This window comes from Salmo salar, chromosome ssa10 (genome assembly GCF_905237065.1).
Source record: "Salmo salar chromosome ssa10, Ssal_v3.1, whole genome shotgun sequence".
NCBI classification, from domain to species: domain Eukaryota; kingdom Metazoa; phylum Chordata; class Actinopteri; order Salmoniformes; family Salmonidae; genus Salmo; species Salmo salar.
The window spans coordinates 27,995,217-28,017,831 of record NC_059451.1 but is presented as its reverse complement, the minus strand read 5'-3'; the positions used below and the strand labels follow the sequence as shown (position 1 = coordinate 28,017,831).

General features: G+C 48.4%; 1 protein-coding gene across 2 annotated transcripts in view; it reads left to right on the top strand.

The window, feature by feature from the left end:
• The first annotated feature begins 3,861 nt into the window (after positions 1-3,861).
• Positions 3,862-22,615, top strand: part of acbd6 (acyl-CoA binding domain containing 6) — a 77,535-nt gene continuing 58,781 nt past the window's right edge. For both annotated transcript variants that reach the window (XM_014216696.2, XM_014216695.2), the window contains exons 1-5: positions 3,862-4,304; positions 4,689-4,753; positions 7,901-7,997; positions 13,723-13,793; positions 20,556-20,661. In XM_014216696.2, the coding sequence (XP_014072171.1) occupies positions 4,029-4,304; positions 4,689-4,753; positions 7,901-7,997; positions 13,723-13,793; positions 20,556-20,661 (615 nt within the window). In that variant the 5' untranslated portion in view covers positions 3,862-4,028. The remainder of the gene's footprint in view (positions 4,305-4,688; positions 4,754-7,900; positions 7,998-13,722; positions 13,794-20,555; positions 20,662-22,615) is intronic.

The following is a 22,615-nucleotide window of genomic DNA, read 5'->3' as shown; positions in this document are numbered from 1 at the left end:
CCTAGGAAGCCGATAGTGTACGCTTGATCTGCAATATCCTCTAGGATGGATGTGTCCAGCAAGTAATATACTCGTGTCCCTCGTGGACCGGCTCGTACATAAAGCATCCTCCATTCAGGCTGCAAAGGCATCATTTCCCTCCTAGCTTTAATGGATGGCGGTCGGAAAAAACTGGACACATATGTGTAGGCTACTCTCTCAACAAAACAATTTCCCACCACCAGTATCGGAATTTCTGACAATTTAGGGTGTTGCACACAGCATCCAAGGGTACACATTTTTTTCCGACGGCCCGCGATTAAAGCCAGTTAAGGAGAAAAAATATGCATTTGCAGCCTGAATGGGCGAGCCGATCCACGGGTAAGGCAAAGTTGATACAGTGATGGAGGCAACAAATATGCTGGGGAGACTAGTCCAGCACATCAATCCTAGACGATAGTGCAGATCTAGCGCCAACTATCGGCTGCCTAGGCTACAGGTCTAACAAACGCCAACGATTTTCGGCTTGGGATAGGCCTTCATCAGGGATTTTTGTGACACATATACTATATCCAAATATTCCTGACACCACGATTTTTTACACTACTGTGTGTACCTGTCTGTACCACTAGAAACATGCATTTAGATTCAGTGGTTGTAAAGATGGGTAGAGGTCTGTCCATAATTAAGAGATGCTCTGCTCTTTTGACACAACACTCCACAAAGCAAGTCCTGCAGGCTCTAGTTTTATCTTATCGTGATTATTTTCCATTCATATGGTCAAGTACTGCAAAGAAAGACTAAGTTAAGCTGCAGCTGGCCCTGAACAGAGTGTCACTTCTCGCTCTTCATTGTAGTCAGAGGGCTAATGTAAATACTATGCATGCCAGTCTCTCTTGGCTAAGAGTTGAGGAGAGACTGACTGCGTCACTTCTTGTTTTTATAAGAAACATTAATGTGTTAGAAATTCCAAATTGTTTACATAGTCAATTTACACATATTTACCATACCAGACATGCCACCATGGGTCTTTTCACTCTCCACAGGTCCAGAACAAATTCAAGGAAACATTGGGAATTATACAGAGACATGAGTGAATGGAACCCCCTTCCATCTTATATAGCGCAAGTGAACAGCAAACCTGGTTTAAAAAACAAACAAATGAAGCAACATCTCATGGCACAATGCCTCTCCCCCATGTGACCTACTTGTTGTGTGTATGTGCTGACATGTAAACTCAGCAAAAAAAGAAACGTCCCTTTTTCAGGACCCTGTCTTTCAAAGATAATTCGTAAAAATCCAAATAACTTCACAGATCTTCATTGTAAAGGGTTTAAACACTGTTTCCCATGCTTGCTCAATGAACCATAAACAATTAATGAACATGCACCTGTGGAACGGTCGTTAAGACACTAACAGCTTACAGACGGTAGGCAAATTAAGGTCACAGTTATGAAAATGTAGGACACTAAAGAGGCCTTTCTACTGACTTTGAAAAACACCAAAAGAAAGATGCCCAGGGTCCCTGCTCATATGCGTGAACGTGCCTTAGGCATGCTGCAAGAAGGCATGAGGACTGCAGATGTGGCCAGGGAAATAAATTGCAATGTGAGGACTGTGAGACGCCTAAGACGGCACTACAGGGAGACAAGACAGACAGCTGATCGTCCTCGCAGTGGCAGACCACATGTAACAACACCTGCACAGGATCGGTACATCCGAACATCACACCTGCGGGACAGGTACAGGATGGCAACAACAACTGCCCGAGTTACACCAGGAACGCACAATCCCTCCATCAGTGCTCAGACTGTCCGCATTAGGCTGAGAGAGGTTGGACTGATGAGTCGCGGTTTTGTCTCACCAGGGGTGATGGTAGGATTCGCGTTTATCGTCTAAGGAATGAGCCTTACACCGAGGCCTGTACTCTGGAGCGGGATCGATTTGGAGGTGGAGGGTCCGTCATGGTCTGGGGCGGTGTGTCACAGCATCATCGGACTGAGCTTGTTGTCATTGCAGGCAATCTCAACGCTGTGCGATACAGGGAAGACATCCTCCTCCCTCATGTGGTACCCTCATCCTGACATGACCCTCCAGTATGACAATGCCACCAACCATACTGCTCGTTCTGTGCGTGATTTCCTGCAAGACATGAATGTCAGTGTTCTGCCATGGCCAGTGAAGAGCCCGGATCTGAATCCCATTGAGCACGTCTGGGACTGTTGGATCGGAGGATGAGGGCTAGGGCCATTCCCCCCAGAAATGTCCGGGAACTTGCAGGTGCCTTGGTGGACGAGTGGGGTAACATCTCACAGCAAGAACGGGCAAATCTGGTGCAGTCCATGAGGAGGAGATGCACTGCAGTACTTAATGCAGCTGGTGGCCACACCAGATTCTGACTCTTACTTTTGATTTTGACCCCCCTTTGTTCAGGGACATATTATTCCATTTCTGTTGGTTACATGTCTGTGGAACTTGTTCAGTTTATGTCTCAGTTATTGAATCTTGTTATGTTCATACAAATATTTCACATGTTAAGTTTGCTGAAAATAAACGCAGTTGACAATGAGAGGACGTTTCTTTTTTTTAGCTGAGTTTATGTGTGGCTCAGTTGGTAGAGCATGGTGTTTGCAACACCAGGGTTGTGGGTTCGATTCCCACGGGGCCCAGTATGGAGAAAAAGAAAAAAATAATGTATGAAATGTATGCATTCACTACTGTAAGTCGCTCTAGATAAGAGTGTCTGCTAAATGACTAAAATGTCAAATGTAAAAAAAATGAAAGATAAACACATGTTAATGCTTTTAAATGTATATACATTCTAGTCTTTTGTCTGTAATGTCTTTTTCGTTATGTGTCAGACCGCAGTTAAACTAGCTGTTGCCATAGGCGTCGGATAATGTGGATCCTAATAAATACAATTATTTCTGTCTGGATCTTAGGTCGACGGGACCGTCCACATCGACGGGACCGCAGTGGACAAGGTGAAAAGCTTCAAGATCCTCGGCATACACACCACTGACAATCTGAAATGGTCCACCCACACAGACAGTGTGGTGAAGAAGGCGCAACGGCACCTCTTCAACCTCAGGAGGCTGAAGAAATTCGGCTTTGGCCCCTAACACCCTCACAAACATTTACAAATGCACCATTGAGAGCGTCCTGTCGGGCTGTATCACCGTCTGTAAGCTGTATCACCGCCTGGTATGGCAACCGCAGGGCTCTCCAGAGGATGGTGCAGTTTGCCCAACGCATCACCGGGGGCACACTGTCTGCCTTCCAGGACACCAACAGCACCCGATGTCACAGGAAGGCCAAAAAGATCATCAAGGACATCAACCACCCGAGCCATGGCCTATTCACCCTGCTATCATCCAGAAGGCGAGGTCAGTACAGGTGCATCAAAGCTGGGACCGAGAGACTGAAAAACAGGTTCAGACAAGGCCATCAGACTGTTAAATAGCCATCACTAGCCGGCTTCCACCCAGTACCCTGCCCTTAACTTAGTCACTGTCACTAGCCGGCTACCACCTGGTCACTCAACCCTGCACGTTAGAGGCTGCTGCTCTATGTACATAGACATGGAATCACTGGTCACTTTAATAATGGAACACTGGTCACTTTAATAATGTGTACATACTGTTTTACTAATTTCATATGTATATACTGTATTCTAGTCAATGCCATGTTGACATTGCTCGTCCTAATATTTAGATATTTCTTAATTCCATTATTTTACTTTTAGATGTGTGTGTGTATTTTTGTGAATTGTTAGATACTACTGCACTGTTGGAGCTAGAAACACAAATAAATATGTGTATGCGACCAATAAAATGTGATTTAGGAACCTTTGTTCCTAGTCTTAGTTCTACCCGAGTCTTTTAGTGGGGTGTACCAGAGACGGACCATTTGTGCAAACAAGTCCAACTAATACGGATAAACGATTTTTAGCGATAAAGGATAAAATAAATAGAAACCCGATACATAGTAACGTTATATATGCGTATGCTGTAGAAACTACTGAGAGCGATATTATAAGATTTTCGACAATGGCATCACGCTCTCCATCATCTTCACCTGATTCTGCCACAGGCTCAGGTACCGACCCAGCTCGGCCTGATACAGGAGAGCCTCTAGGCGGAGGATCAGACTCCGACTCAGATCTAGGATTAGGGAAATTCGACTGCGGTGTAGATGACCCGGGTCATCGACTGGAAGGGGAGGAATTGGAACACGAATTTGAGGCAGCGGCAGACCGTCTCCGAGACCTAGTTCAGACCGCCAGTAGGGAACAATTGTTGTACCTGTATGCTAGGTATAAACAGGTGACTATCAGATAGCAGTACATCCCAAACAATGGTCCCATTTGTTATTTAGATAGATGCTTGCTAGATCGCTATCAGGTGACATGGTATGCATATTCAGGCTACATTCATGTCTGTAATTTTCTAGCTATTTGTGCCACCAAATCATGCTCTTGCATACACAATATCATTGTTACACTGTTTTGTTGACTTGTGGTGGTGGTGGGTGGGGGGTGTAAACCACAGTTAAGTACACAAATCACAAACAGGTGTATGATAGATTTTCACCTATTACTTGCCATTGAATGGTTAGTGAGAATTCTGCTGAGTGCTGTCAAACAGATGATTCGGCTATGCTGCTATTCAATCCCTTCCCTAATCATCACCTCTTTCATATGTTCACAGGTAAAGGTTGGAAAGTGCAATACAGCAAAGCCTGGGTTTTTCGATTTTGAAGGTCAAAGAAAATGGTATGTTTGTCATTGGTTAATCATTGTGCTGGTGTGATGTGTTTATTCATTTCCTGGCAGGAATTTGTATGGGTGAATCTAGCACTTGATCATGACTATCAGTTCAATTACATTACACATAATAGTCTGGGAATGTGGGAATGTGATGAAAGAAATAAAAGCTGAAATAAATAATTCTCTCTGCTATTATTTGTGTATATACAGTTGAAGTACACCTTAGCCAAATACATTTAAACTCAGTTTTTCACAATTCCTGACATTTAATCCTAGTAAAAAATGCCCTGTCTTAGGTCAGTTAGGATCACCACTTTCTTTAAGAACGTGAAATGTCAGAATAATAGTAGAGAATGATTTATTTCAGCTTTTATTTCTTTCATCACATTCCCAGTGGGTCAGAAGTTTACATACACTCAATTAGTATTTGGTAGCATTGCCTTTAAATTGTTTAACTTGGGTTAAACATTTCTGGTAGCCTTCCACAAGCTTCCCACAATAAGTTGGGTGAATTTTGGCCCATTCCTCCTGACAGAGCTGGTAACTGAGTCAGGTTTGTAGGCGTCCTTGCTCACACACGCTTTTTCAGTTCTGCCCACACATTTTCTATAGGACTGAGTTCAGGGCTTTGTGATGGCCACTCCTTTGACTTTGTTGTCCTTAAGCCATTTTGCCACAACTTCAGAAGTATGCTTGGGGTCATTGTCCATTTGGAAGACCCATTTGTGACCAAGCTTTAATTTCCTGACTGATGTCTTGAGATGTTGCTTCAATATATCCACATAATGTTACTTCCTCATGATGCCATCTATTTTGTGAAATGCACTAGTCCCTCCTGCAGCAGAGCACCCCCACAACATGATGCTGCCACCACCGTGCTTCACGGTTTGGACAATGTTCTTCAGCTTGCAAGCCTCCCCCTTTTTCCTGCAAACATAACAATGGTCATTATGGCCAAGCAGTTCTATTATTGTTTCATCAGACCAAAGGACATTTCTCCAAAAAGTACGATCTTTGTCCCCATGCGCAGTTGCAAACCGTAGTCTGGCTTTTTTATGGCGGTTTTGGAGCAGTGGCTTCTTCCTTGCTGAGCGGCCTTTCAAGTTATGTCGATATAGGACTTGTTTTATTGTGGATATAGATACTTTTGTACCGGTTTCCTCCAGCATCTTCACAAGGTCCTTTGCTGCTGTTCTGGGATTGATTTGCACTTTTCGCACCAAAGTACGTTCATCTCTAGGAGACAGAACGCGTCTCCTTCCTGAGCATCATGACGGCTGCGTGGTCCCATGGTGTTTATACTTGCGTACTATTGTTTGTACAGATGAACTTGGTACCTTCAGGCATTTGTAAATTGATCCCAAGGATGAACCAGACTTGTGGAGGTCTACAATATTTTTCTGAGGTCTTTCTTTTGATTTTCCCATGATGTCAAGCAAAGAGGCACTGAGATTGAAGGTAGGCCTTGAAATACATCCACAGGTACACCTCCAATTGACTCAAATTATGTAAATTTGCCTATCAGATGCTTCTAACGCCATGACATAATTTTCTGGAATTTTCCAAGCTGTTTAAAGGCACAGTCAACTTAGTGTATGTAAACATCTGACCCACTGGAATTGTGATACCTTGAATTATAAGTGAAATAATCTGTCTGTAAACAATTGTCGGAAAAATTACTTGTGTCATGCACAAAGTAGATGTCCTAACCGACTTGCCAAAGCTATAGTTTGTGAACAAGAAAGTTGTGGAGTGGTTGAAAAACGAGTTTTAATGACTCCAACCTAAGTGTAGGTAAACTTCCGACTTCAACTGTGTGTGTAATTATATATATATATATATATAACCTTATAGCCAGGGTCACACTCCAACACTCAGACATCATTTATAAACAAAGCATTTGTGTTTAGTGAGTCTGCCAGATCAGAGGCAGATGACCAGGGGTGATCACTTGATAAGTGTGCGAATTGGACCATTTTCTGTCCTGCTAAGCATTCAAAAGTAACGAGTACTTTTGGGTGTCAGGTAAAATGTATGGAGTAAAAAGTACATCATTTTTTTCAGGAATGTAGTGCATTAAAAGTTGTCCTAAATATTGAAGTGAAGTACAGATAACCCCAAAAAACTATTTTTACTAAAGTACTTTACACCACTGGACTCCACAAATGTTTTGTCACTGGAAAAATACTGTCAGTTGCAACTGTGTTAAAACCGGTTATATAGTGTTCAGTAAGTGTGTTTTTTGCATTTGTGAAATTATTTTGATGTGATAGGAAAGTAAAGGAATGGATGTTTCTAGAACCGTACCACAATTGAGAATCGATTCACGTTTAGATGGAGTATTAGGGAGTGTTAGCTTCCAGAGCCTTTTTGCCCTTTAAACAGAACATATAAAGTCCTTGAACTAAGCAATAATGTTAGGCTCCTTTTGTCCAATATTGGGCTAGGGTGAATCTAGCTCTCAAAAATTCTTCTTCATAGGGTTTTCAACAGTTAGCTTCGCCCATGGTTGGCTGTGTGTAAACTACCATTTGTAGTGTTTTAATGATTAGAAAAGTCAATAATCATCCCTTGTGAAATGGTTTTCGAAACATATGCCACTCATTTGTACAAATCCATAAGCTGTGTGTGAAGAGGAACTTGGTAGGAACTACACTTCATCCCCAGTTACGCTTACACACAATGTTCAGCGCATGCTAGATACAGGTGGCTGCCTATGTCTACCATCTGTCTTGCATAAACAAGCGCTGCAACATGGAGATGTGGCCGTGTGGGAACACTAACCCTGTAACGGTGTATATTCATTTAAGCTCTACCTTTAAAGAAATATAGAATTCTCGCTGATATGAAAGATACTTTCATTATGTTTCCAAAACCGTACCCAAAGCGATGAGTTTTAACGTTCAGAACGAGCGTCAGGGATCTTAACAAAACTCGCCGATTCACATTTAGATGGAGTGTTTAGATGGAATATTTGGAGTATTTCTCGCTGATATGAAAGACACATTCCTTATGTTTCCAAAACCGTACCGGTTTCTACATTCTATTTTTTTGTTACAAATTGAAACTCATTTACTGCATGGTCTTGTTCTCTTGAATGCTTTTGGGAGGAACAGAAGCAATCTGCTGTGTTGTGGTTATGTTTTGCTACAGGACAGCATGGAAGCAGCTTGAGGACATGAGTGCAGAACAGGCCATGCAGGAGTACGTTTCGTGTGTAACTTCGCTAGACCCAGACAGCAGTCAGAAGGTAAAAAGCCCTCACAAATCCAATAATACATTACACTTCATCTGATACATTTACATAATACCATTTCCAACTGCAGGAAACACAGCGATATGAGAACTGAAACAAATGTCTTGCTCACATTTGAACCATTTTTATTTGTAGGCTAAGTGTGCAAATAATAGTATGTGCCCCTTCTGATAAGAATCCTGTCTCCATTGCTTCAGTAGGCTTGACTTGACTAAATAAAGATAATGAACTTGCTGCCAAACATACCCTCGTAAAACTGACCATCCTACCGATCCTCGACTTCGGTAATGTCATCTATAAAATAGCCTCCAACACTGTACTCAACAAATTGGATGCAGTCTATCACAGTGCCATCCGTTTTGTCACCAAAGCCCCATACACTACCCACCATTGCGACCTGTACGGTCTCGTTGGTTGGCCCTCGCTTCATATTCGTTGCCAAACCCACTGGCTCCAGGTCATCTACAAGACCCTGCTAGGTAAAGCCCCGCCTTATCTCAGCTCACTGGTCACCATAGCAACACCCACTCGTAGCACGTGCTCCAGCAGGTATATCTCACTGGTCACCCCCAAAGCCAGTTCCTCCTTTGGTCGTCTTTCCTCCCAGTTCTCTGCTGCCAATGACTGGAATTAACTGCAAAAATCTCTGAAGCTGGAGACTCATATCTCCCTCACTAGCTTTAAGCACCAGCTGTCAGAGCAGCTCACAGATCACTGCACCTGTACATAGCCCATCTGTAAACAGCCCATCTATCTACCTACCTCATCCCCATACTGTATTTATTTATTTATCTTGCTCCTTTGCACCCCAGTATCCCTACTTGCACATTCATCTTCTGCACATCTACCATTCCAGTGTTTAATTGCTATATTGTAATTACTTCGCCACCATGGCCTATTTATTGCCTTAACTCCCTTATCTTACCTCATTTGCACTCACTGTATATAGACTTTTTGTTTTCTTTTGTTCTACTGTATTATTCACTGTATATTTTGTTTATTCCATGTGTAACTCTGTGTTGTTGTATGTGTCGAATTGCTATGCTTTATCTTGGCCAGGTCGCAGTTGTAAATGAGAATTTGTTCTCAACTGGCCTACCTGGTTAAATAAAGGTGAAATAAAAATAAAAAACTTTGACAGCTCCATCTGCACGTTAGGATGCAGTATGGCACATTGACCAGCAGGGGGCCCTGGCTGACTGCAACTTGGCTGAAAGACGACGCATTGGTCAAATCAAATTGTATTTGTTACATGCTTTGTAAACAACAGGTGTTGACTAACAGTGAAATGCTTACTGCATTTCACTGTTAGTCTACCTGTTGTTTACGAAGCATGTGACAAATAAAATAAAATTGTATTTGACAAACGCTTGGTCTTTCTGCCAAGTTGCAGTCAGCCAGGGCCCCCTGCTGGTCAGCATTTGTCTAACATTACCTGATGCTGTCTCTTTAATGTTGACAGATTAGAATGAAACCAACTCCAGGAAATGATTTTGTGATTCTCTCTTTGTTTTCATCATCTATGTAGGCAAAATATAATTATTGTGAGTTTTACATTATTTGTGAGAGAGGTTTTCATCTAGCCTAAATACAAGACATTTTCTGCGCTCACAGATTGCGTATGTGGTGTACCTGCCTGCATCAGGGGTAGGGTTGTTATGCAGACATGAGCCTGCTCTCTCAGGGAGTGTGGCACTGGAATCATTCACTCACTAAATGATACACCGTTACAATAACATACCTGCCAACTGGGACCAAGCAGACTGACAGTAGCTAGATTTACATCCAATTGGCGACAGATTCAGAAATGCGCATAAAGACAATATGCACATTTTCTCACCAGTGGTGTGTTTCCACCAAATGGACTTGTCGTGGATAAAAATCACTGTGTGATGACATAGTGCACACAGAATGTACTTTTTCATGTACCGAATAAAAATCACAAGTTCAATGTGTTTCTGTGGCATTTTCAACTCGACCGATAGTTTTGTCACAAAAACTGTTGCATTAAACAGCAGATGTGCCTACTCTTGTCTTGGCACCCGCGCTCTAGCCAACAGCTCGCAGATACAGTGTGGGTAGGCTAGTCTACATGATGAGATTATTATGGATAAGAGCGACAACATTTTTGTCAAACAGCAGCCATGCATCGATCATCATGTCACCAGAATAACACCCTCGATATTTATTGGAAAGGAGCATCAAGATCACTGTGCACTTTCACCAAACTGTGAAGTTAATCATCATTTGTTTAATCTGTAGCCTAATAAACATCATGGTTTCCTGATTCGTAGTGTGAGGATCATATCATCGCATGACTCCAAGTTATGATGGTTATTACGGTGCCTTCAGAAAATATTCATACCCCTTGACTTATTCCACATTTTGTTGTTACAGCCTGAATTCAAAATGGATTAAATGTTTTTTTTTTTTTTACGGACAATACCCCATAATGACAAAGTGGGGAAAATGTTTTAAAAAATGTGTGCAAACGTACACTACCGTTCAAAAGTTTGGGGTCACTTAGAAATGTCCTTGTTTTTTAAAGAAAAGCAAAAGATTTTTGTCCATTTAAAATAACATCAAATTGAATTACAGAGTTCCTCTGTCCAGTGTCTGTGTTATTTTGCCATCTTAATCTTTTCTTTTTATTGGCCAGTCTGCGGTATGGCTTTTTCTTTGCAACATTCTTTGCTGGCAAGGCCAGCATCCCGGGGTCGCCTCTTCACTGTTGACGTTGAGACTAGTGTTTTGCGGGTACTATTTAATGAAGCTGCCAGTTGAGGACTTGTGTTTCTCAAACTATACACTCAAATGTACTTGTCCTCTTGCTCAGTTGTGCACCAGGGCCTCCCAGTCTTCTTTCTATTCTGGTTAGAGACAGTTTGCGCTGTTCTGTGAAGGGAGTAGTACACAGCATTGTACAAGATCTTCAGTTTCTTGGCAATTTCTCACATGGAATAGCCTTCATTACTCAGAAGAAGAATAGACTGGCGAGTTTCAGAAGAAAGTTCTTTGTTTCTGGCCATTTTGAGCCTGTAACCGAACCCACAAATGCTGATGCTCCAGATACTCAACTAGTCTAAAAAAGGCCAGTTTTATTGCTACTTTAATTAGCACAACAATTTTCAGCTGTGCTAACATAATTGCAAAAGGGTTTTCTAATGATCAATTAGCCTTTTAAAATGATTAACTTGGATTAGCTAACACAACGTGCCATTGGAACACAGGAGTGATGGTTGCTGATAATGGGCCTCTATACGCCTATGTAGATATTCCATTAAAATTCAGCCGTTTCCAGCTACAATAGTCATTTACAACATTAACAGTGTCTACACTGTATTTCTGATCAATTTGATGTTATTTTAATGAACACATTTTTTTGCTTTTCTTTTAAAAACAAGGACTTTTCTAAGTGCCCCCAAACTTTTGAACGGTAGTGTATAAAAAATGAAATACAGAAGTATCTCATGTATACAAGTATTCACACTCCTGAGTCCATACTTTGTAGAAGCACCTTTGACGGCGAATACAGCTTTGAGTCATCTTGTTATGTCTGTGTCAGCTTTGCACATCTGGATTTGGGGATTTTCTCCCATTCTTCCTTGCAGATTTTCTCAAGCTCTAGTAAGTTAGATGGGGAGCGGCGGTGAACAGCAATCCTCAAGTCTTTCCACAGATATTCAAGTCTGGGCTTTGGCTGGGCCACTCACCATGCTTCACGGTAGGGATGGTGTTAGACGGGTGATGAGCTGTGCCAGGTTTTCTCCAGACATAGCACTTTTCATTCAGGCCAAAGAGTACAATTTTTTGTCTCATCAGACCACAGACTCTTTTGCCTTATGATCTCAGTTTTTCACATGCCTTTTTGAAAACTCCAGGTGCGCTGTCATGTGCCTTTTTTCTCAGGTGTGGCTTCCGTCTGGCAACTCTCCCATTCAGCCCAGACTGGTGAAGTGCTGTAGAGATTGTTGTCCTTCTGGCAGGTTCTCCCATCTGTAGTTCTGTCAGTGGTCATTGGGTTCTTGGTCACCTCCCTGACCAAGGTCCTTTTTGCCCGGTTGCTCGGTTTGGTTGGACGGACGGAGTCTGAGTAGTTCCATGTTTTTTCAATTTCCCGATGTTGGAGACCACTGTGCACACTAGAAATAGTTGTATATCCTTACCCAGATATATGCCTCAACACAATTCTCTCAGAGATATACGAACAGTTACATGGACTTTATGTTATAGTTTCTGCTCTGACATGCTGTAACACAAAAAAATGCGGAATAAGTCAAGAGGTATGAATACTTTCTAAAGGCACTGTATATCAATATTTGCGCATAAAGACTTTTCCAAAGCCATTTCTCGCGTAATAAATTTTACAGACACAAAATGATCCCACCATGTCGAACGAACAAATTGTCATTATTTATAAAATTGTACCAAAACTTCCTGTTTCCATTAAAGCTGTCATGATTTTTTTAGACAACTGCATAAAAACTGTGGATGGGAACGTGGGAATGGGAAGGAGGGGCTGCAAAAAGGTTGAATGAAACAACATGTTTGTGTTTCAATAAACCAGTCCCTCCTTTTGAAGTATTTAATTTCCAGCATTGGGTAGGGTATGGTTTGATACAACTGATGCAGAATAGTTTTTATATCGTTTGTTCTGACCTCTATTTATCAAGGCTGAGGAAAGTACCAAACATGAGAGAAACACAAATGCACTTTTCGTCCCCAATAAAAATTCAGCACAAAGCAGATATGTCCCCTTCTCTGTCCTCAAAGGAGAGATTTAGAGTGATGTTTAGCGGTGTGACATTAAAGCCTGTCACCCGTCCTGTTGTAGCTAGTGGCTTCCACCCGCCTCTCTCCTTCTCCGTCCGTCCTGCTACAATGTGAGTGTCAGCAGGCATCAGTGGCCTGTGAGCCAACCTGACACATCCCTTTCTCTGGCACTGCCATCGAGACCAATACGTGCTGACAAGGCCCCCAGCGTGGCACAATGCCAGGAGAAGGCAAATGCACAAATGCCCCTCTGAAAAGGATGTGATTGTATTAGTGTTAACAAAGTGCAGGGACTCTATTCTTACCAAGGTCCAGACAAACAGATTTAGGAGAGGCTGGATGGGGATGAAGGCAGCAGAAACAATAGTCTGTTTTTGACCTCTCTCCTATTTTTTTTGTAATAGTTGGATGCACTAGCTTTACATTATAAAAGGAAGTGCATCAACTAATATTCTGAGTTTAGAAGTGAATACGTTACAGCATGTAACGGTAAACGTTTTTCAGAAAATAGGGAAAGCTAAAATAGCTGAAATGATTTTGAGCAGTTAAAATGTACTCAAAGCTGATCTTTTAGAACTATTACCCATGTTTTGGAGTCACGTCTAAACAACATGTGAGAGCATCGTGACTAGGTGAACCTATTTCTGTCTGTGAATAGGGAAATTCATTCTCCCAGTGGCTCTTTTGTTTTCCATTGTATGGCACAGTGTGCTTGTTTTAGGTGGGGGAGAAGAGTGCACTGTTATACTGGATAACTAGGTAGGGGAATACTGAGCTGTCCTTAGAGCACAATAGTGTGGCACGCACCGCTACAGACTCGCTGTTAATACTTCAAGACGTGAAGGGGTAATATGTCAAATGTGTTATTCATAGTGTAAGATATTGGTGCAGTTGTCTGACCCCTTTCAATGAATGTCTGGATGTAATTTTTAGTTTCTTGTTCCAGGAGAGAAGAGATCGTAGGACAGGATTTGGAGGCCCAGCAGTCAGTTCCCTCTACCAAGAAGAAATGATCAGGTACGTCACACGGACAGACACACGGACGGACAGACACACGGACGGACAGACACACGGACGGACAGACACACGGACGGACAGACACACGGACGGACAGACACCGACGGACGGGCGGACAGACACCGACGGACGGGCGGACAGACACCGACGGACGGACGGACAGACACCGATGGACGGACAGACACCGACGGACGGACGGACGGACAGACACGGACGGACGGACAGACACCGACGGACGGACGGACCGACGGACGGACAGACACCGACGGACGGACGGACGGACGGACGGACGGACGGACACGGACGGACGGACGGACGGACGGACGGACGGACGACGGACGGACGGACGGACGGACGGACGGACACCGACGGACGGACGGACGGACGGACGGACACGGACGGACGGACGGACACCGACGACGGACGGACGGACGGACGGACGGACACGACGACGGACGGACGGACGGACGGACACCGACGGACGGACGGACCGACGGACGGACACCGACGGACGGACGGACACCGACGGACGGACGGACACCGCGGACGGACGGACACCGGACGGACGGACGGACGGACGGACGGACGGACGGACACCGACGGACGGACGGACGGACGGACAGACACCGACGGACGGACGGACACCCACGGACGGACGGACACGGACGGACGGACGACGGACGGACGGACGGACGGACGGACGGACGGACGGACACGGACGGACGGACGGACGGACGGACGGACGACGGACGGACACGGACGGACGGACGGACGGACACGGACGGACGACGGACACCGACGGACGGACGGACGGACACGGACGGACGGACGGACACCGACGGACGGACGGACACGGACGGACGGACGGACGGACGGACGGACACGGACGGACACGGACGGACGGACGGACACGGGACAGACACCGGAGGACGGACGGACGGACACCGACGGACGGACGGACACCGACGGACGGACACCGACGGACGGACACGGACGGACGGACGGACGGACGGACACCGACGGACGGACGGACGCGGACACGGACGGACGGACGGACGGACGGACACGGACGGACGGACACGGACGGACGGACACGGACGGACGGACGGACGGACGGACGGACGGACACCGACGGACGGACGGACGGACACCGACGGACGGACGGACGGACGGACGGACGGACGGACACCGACGGACGGACGGACGGACGGACGACGGACGGACACCGACGGACGGACGGACGGACGGACACCGACGGACGGACGGACGGACGAACGGACGGGACGGACGGACGGACGGACGGACGGACACCGACGGACGGACGGACGGACGGACGGACACCGACGGACGGACCGGACGGACGGACGGACGGACACCGACGGACGGACACCGACGGACGGACGACGGACACCGACGGACACCGACGGACGGACGGACACCGACGGACGGACGGACGGACACGGACGGACGGACACCGACGGACGGACGGACGGACACGGACGGACGGACACGGACGGACGGACGGACACACGGACGACGGACACGGACGGACGGACGGACGGACGGACGGACGACGGACACGGACGGACGGACTGACGGACGACGGACGGACGACGGACGGACACGGACGGACGGACGGACGGACACGGACGGACGGACGGACGGACACGGACGGACGGACGGACGGACTGACGGACGGACGGACGGACGGACACGGACGGACGACGGACGGACGGACGGACACGACGGACGGACGGACGGACGGACACCGACGGACGGACGGACGGACACGGACGGACGGACGGACACGGACGGACGGACGGACGGACACGGACGGACGGACGCGACGGACGGACGGACACCGACGGACGGACGGACACCGACGGACGACGGACACCGACGGACGGACACCACGGACGGACGGACGGACACCGACGGAGGACGGACACCGACGGACCGGACGGACGGACACGGACGGACGGACGGACACGGACGGGACGGACGGACACGGACGGACGGACGGACACCGACGGACGGACGGACGGACGGACGGACACGGACAGACACCGACGGACGGACGGACGAACGGACGGACGGACGGACGACGGACACCGACGGACGGACGGACGACAGACGGACACCGACGGACGGACGGACGGACACCGACGGACACCGACGGACGGACGGACACCGACGGACGGACGGACGGACTGACACCGACGGACGGACGGACGGACACCGACGGACGGACGGACGGACGGACACCGACGGACGGACGGACGGACGGACACCGACGGACGGACGGACGGACGGGACGGACGGACGGACGGACGGACGGGACGGACGGACGGACGGACGGACGGACGGACGGACGGGACGACGACGGACGGACGGACGGACGGACGGACGGACGGACGGACGGACGGACACCGACGGACGGACGGACGGACGGACGGACACCGACGGACGGACGGACGGACACCGACGGACGGACGGACGGACGGACGGACACCGACGGACGGACGGACGGACGGACACCGACGGACGGACGGACGGACACCGACGGACGGACGGACGGACACGGACGGACAGACACCGACGGACGGACGGACGGACGGACAGACACCGACGGACGGACGGACACCGACGGACGGACGGACACCGACGGACGGACGGACACCGACGGACGGACGGACGGACACCGACGGACGGACGGACGGACAGACACCGACGGACGGACGGACGACGGACGGACGGACGGACGGACAGACACCGACGGACGGACGGACGGACGGACGGACAGACACGGACGGACGGACGGACGGACACCGACGGACGGACGGACGGACGGACACCGACGGACGGACGGACGGACAGACGGACGGACGGACAGACACCGACGGACGGACGGACGGACAACACCGACGGACGGACGGACGGACGGACAGACACCGACGGACGGACGGACGGACGGACGGACGGACGGACACCGACGGACGGACGGACGGACGGACACCGACGGACGGACGGACGGACGGACGGACAGACACCGACGGACGGACGGACGGACGGACAGACACCGACGGACGGACGGACGGACGGACGGACGGACAGACACCGACGGACGGACGGACGGACGGACACCACGACGGACGGACGGACGGACGGACACCGACGGACGGACGGACGGACGACAGACACCGACGGACGGACGGACGGACGGACAGACACCGACGGACGGACGGACGGACGGACAGACACCGACGGACGGACGGACGGACGGACGGACGGACACCGACGGACGGACGGACGGACGGACGGACGGACACCGACCGACGGACGGACGGACAGACACCGACGGACGGACGGACGGACGGACGGACACCGACGGACGGACGGACGGACGGACGGACAGACACCGACGGACGGACGGACGGACAGACACCGACGGACGGACGGACACCGACGGACGGACGGACACCGACGGACGGACGGACGGACGGACGGACGGACAGACACCGACGGACGGACGGACAGACACCGACGGACGGACGGACGGACGGACAGACACCGACGGACGGACGGACACCGACGGACGGACGGACGGACGGACAGACACCGACGGACAGACGGACGGACGGACGGACCGACCGACGGACGGACGGACGGACAGACACCGACGGACGGACGGACGGACAGACACCGACGGACGGACGGACGGACAGACACCGACCGACGGACGGACGGACAGACTAACAGTATCAGAGACAAACTTCTACACTGAGCCCTGAGTGTCAGAAGTTCCTCTGCAGACTGTAAATTGTTGTGGGGACATGAGACAGTCCTGATTTATGTCAATTCTATTCACTCCCCTTACGGGAAACCCTCAGAATCTTGTTCACCCCTAAACACCACCTTGTTTCTGGAAAAATTGCTATTTTAGTCATTTAAATGAGGGCTGAATCCAGCAAGTTTTCCCCTAAATGATCCTCATTAGTATGCATGTGTTGAAGAGAGGTGGCCTGAGAAGCGCCTGCCTTTAATTAGTTTTTTGTTAGCGTGGTGAAATGAGAGAGTGGTGAGTATAGCACGCTGCCGTGTGGGCTCCCCTGGCGACGCCCCTCTAGATGATAGCCAATGGGGATGCTCCATGGGGACAGGAAGTCATTAACCTTCCCCCTCAGCGAGGTTTTTCTCGGGTGTATCCCGCTCCAAACTGTTACACTCACTGGTTCGCTGAATATCCAATTTTCCCCTCTCAGTACAGGGAGACCCTCTCCATATGAACTACTCTGCCTTTTCAAGCAGCTGCTTTTCACTGAGTTAATTGCATTCTCTTTGCTCATTTTCTGCTCCGAGTCAGGTAGCTATGTGTGGAATGTGTATTGACAAAAGTAGGATTGATTGGCGATATCCCGAAGATAAGGAAGTCTGTTGCTTGTGATGGAATAGATTTTTGTGAGCTACACTTGTAATCCTCACAGATTGTGAAAAGGCTCTGATCAACATCAGACTTATTGTTAGCTGATTGGCATTCTAGACCACTTGGCTGGAGAGTCCCAGCGAGTGTGAGTTTTCTCATTGCCACTCATAGCGCTTTGTTGTAGCCTGTGTGTTTTGTGTGTGTGTTGCCCATGGTGTGTGTGTGAGTGACCTCCCTATAAGAATGTGTGTGATTAATGGTAGAACTGTTGAAGTAATCTGTAGTGGTCTGGCTGTGTTGGGAGATGAGTGTTCTCCTGCTGAAGGGCTGGCATGCATGCAGGCTGATTGATGAGGGGGAAATCTGTCAGTATGCCGGGCTGGGCTGTGGAGTAGGATTGTGTTGTATGAGGCTGGTGTGTGTCAGTGAGCTGGGCACCAGAACTGTTGTATGAAGCTGATGTGGGTTTTACTCATGCAGGGTGGTGTGGTGGATGACGGTATGGTGTTTAGGGGTCGTGACACCAAATCCATAATTACAGTAATTGATTAGTTACACAGTAGTTACAACATCCACATGACATCACAGTGGCGCATGCACACAGTACCTTACAGTTAAGGCTTCCGCATGCTTCGGTTCGGCTCTCATACTCCCATAAAAGACCGTCGCTTGAAAAAACAGAAAAAGCGGCAATAGTAGTAGGCCAGTCATACACACATCAGGGATGATAACTGGCCCTAACCAAGTCTCTCTCCCCCCACCCAAGTCTCTCCCCCCACCCAAGTCTCTCCCCCCACCCAAGTCTCTCTCCCCCACCCAAGTCTCTCTCCCCCCACCCAAGTCTCCCCCCCCACCCAAGTCTCTCTCCCCCCACACCACTCTCCCCCCCCCACCCAAGTCTCTCTCCCCCCCACCCCACTCTCTCCCCCCCCCCCAACTCTCTCCCCACCCAAGTCTCTCTCCCCCCACCCCACTCTCTCCCCCAGCTGGTAGTCAGCTGTGGTTAACCAGGCACTGGGGATGACAGAGTAGCTTGTGACCTTCCCAGCATGCCGTGCGGTGGGTGGTGCTGATTATGTCGTTTATCAGGGCACCATTAATCGTGTGTGTGCTTTCGGCCGGAGGGGTGGCCGGCAGCCGTGAGGCCAAACCCTCGCTGGCCAGCACAGCCTGACTGATAAGCTCTACCATTGATTAGTTGCTGTGGGAGACTGATGGTGCCCACGTGGCAGGGACACTGGGTCAGCGCTGCGATCACCGAAGAAGGGGAGGGGCTGAATGTGTCCTCGCATGTAACCTTATTCTGTTCACCTGGAATGAGCTGTTTATAAATCAACGTGTGATACATAGGCACAAGGCAAGCATCAGGAACAAAGGGAGAGAGGGCTCCACAGTGCTCTGTTTAACACTGTTGCTATTTTAGGCTACATTTTGAGTTTCTGACACCCTACCTATCCTCTAATTATTTGATAATCCTACCTCTTATTCAGATACTTCAAAACACGAAGCAGAACCACTGCTGCCCTGTATCCTAATCATTTCTCAGTTCCCCTCCAGTTAGGTAGTTCCCCTCATAACCCATAGTGTTAATCCCTGCCAGCCTGTCCTCCACTGGGCCTGGGACTGGGTTGCTTTCTGTCAGACAATGGAAACTAAATGCAATTAATCAGGATCCCTGCATGGATAAGAGGGGAAGACGTAAATATCTAAACGAGATTTAGCCCCTTCCCAGTATGCCTCCACTCTACCCTCACCCCACCTGGCGTGGCTTCATACCAGGAGGTGATTAGGTGGGATATAATTCGAGCTAGTGTGGCGTACCTACCGTACAGCAGCTCCCCCAGGGATGACCCACCAGGGATGACCCACCAGGGATGACCCACCAGGGATGACCCACCAGGGATGAGCAGGAGGAAATGTTATGTTTACCCCACCCAACCTGTCAACCCTGTGTTGGGAGGGGGGGTGTTTACCTCACCCACACCTGGCCCTCAAACAGCCAAACACAGCCAAACAAAATGCACAGCTGACGACAGTGTGTTCCACTCCTCTGCTATGGGGCCAAGAAACAGAAAGTTGCCCATTCACCTGACAATACTCAATATATTGGCATATGTATTGATATCCAGATTTGTTAATGACAAGATTTCAATAAGATTATTCAATGACTTAATACATTTAATTCAGATCTAGATTTCTGATTAGCCGTGTGTGTGGTGGTGGTGTTATTGATTGTTTTTGCTGAGAAGTAGAATTCCCTGAAGAACAGGTGTCTCTTCCTAGTTCCTTCACTTCAATGCATTGGTACTCTGATGCTTTTTCTTACTCTCCCCTCACAGGGAAGAAGACAAGAACATCTTTGACTACTGCAGAGAAAACAACATAGAGCACATTACCACGGCTATCAGTTCCAAGAAAGTGGATGTCAATGCAAAAGATGAAGAGGTAAGTGACATCCTGTCCTCTTTTTAAACAAAACATGTTATTCTTCCCTACTCATTTGCAGTATGGTACAATATTCCCCCTTAGCTCCATCGTCTTTGGCCTCAAATTTACTACACTGCTCAAAAAAATAAAGGGAACACTAAAATAACACATCCTAGATCTGAATTAATGAAATAATCTTATTAAATACTTTTTTCTTTACATAGTTGAATGTGCTGACAACAAAATCACACAAAAATAATCAATGGAAATCCAATTTATCAACCCATGGAGATCTGGATTTGGAGTCACACTCAAAATTAAAGTGGAAAACCACACTACAGGCTGATCCAACTTTGATGTAATGTCCTTAAAACAAGTCAAAATGAGGCTCAGTAGTGTGTGTGGCCTCCACGTGCCTGTATGACCTCCCTACAACGCCTGGGCATGCTCCTGATGAGGTGGCGGATGGTCTCCTGAGGGATCGCCTCCCAGACCTGGACTAAAGCATCCGCCAACTCCTGGACAGTCTGTGGTGCAACGTGGCGTTGGTGGATGGAGCGAGACATGATGTCCCAGATGTGCTCAATTGGATTCAGGTCTGGGGAACGGGCGGGCCAGTCCATAGCATCAATGCCTTCCTCTTGCAGGAACTGCTGACACACTCCAGCCACATGAGGTCTAGCATTGTCTTGCATTAGGAGGAACCCAGGGCCAACCGCACCAGCATATGGTCTCACAAGGGGTCTGAGGATCTCATCTCGGTACCTAATGGCAGTCAGGCTACCTCTGGCGAGCACATGGAGGGCTGTGCGGCCCCCCAAAGAAATGCCACCCCACACCACCGCCAAACCGGTCATGCTGGAGGATGTTGCAGGCAGCAGAACGTTCTCCACGGCGTCTCCAGACTCTGTCACGTCTGTCACATGAGCTCAGTGTGAACCTGCTTTCATCTTTGAAGAGCACAGGGCGCCAGTGGCGAATTTGCCAATCTTGGTGTTCTCTGGCAAATGCCAAACGTCCTGCACGGTGTTGAGCTGTAAGCACAACCCCCACCTGTGGACGTCGGGCCCTCATACCACCCTCATGGAGTCTGTTTCTGACTGTTTGAGCAGACACATGCACATTTGTGGCCTGCTGGAGGTCATTTTGCAGGGCTCTGGCAGTGCTCCTCCTTGCACAAAGGCAGAGGTAGCGGTCCTGCTGCTGGGTTGTTGCCCTCCTACGGCCTCCTCCACGTCTCCCGATGTACTGGCCTGTCTCCTGGTAGCGCCTCCATGCTGTGGACACTACGCTGACAGACACAGCAAACCTTCTTGCCACAGCTCGCATTGATGTGCCATCCTGGATGAGCTGCACTACCTGAGCCACTTGTGTGGGTTGTAGACTCCGTCTCATGCTACCACTAGAGTGAAAGCACCACCAGCATTCAAAAGTGACCAAAACATCAGCCAGGAAGCATAGGAACTGAGAAGTGGTCTGTGGTCACCACTTGCAGAACCACTCCTTTATTGGGGGTGTCTTGCTAATTGCCTATAATTTCCACCTGTTGTCGATTCCATTTGCACAACAGCATGTGAAATTTATTGTCAATCAGTGTTGCTTCCTAAGTGGACAGTTTGATTTCACAGAAGTGTGATTGACTTGGAGTTACATTGTGTTGTTTAAGTGTTCCCTTTATTTTTTTGAGCAGTGTATTAGTACATGTAAACTCCTCACAGCAATATAGATCTATGGGAGAAGCCCAGCTCTTTGACCCCAAATCTATTCATCTGCTCTTTATTCATTTATCACAGAGGGCAAATGCCTTAGTACCTCTTTCATCACAGCAATTCTTCAAATGAGGAACCAGTTGGTGCATCAGCAGCCATGGCAGATGGTGGTGTTCTTTGTGGGGCCACTCCAGCATTATTTACCAGTGGACTGCAGGTCCTCAATACAACCAGCAGAGGGCACTAGTGAAGTTCCATCCACC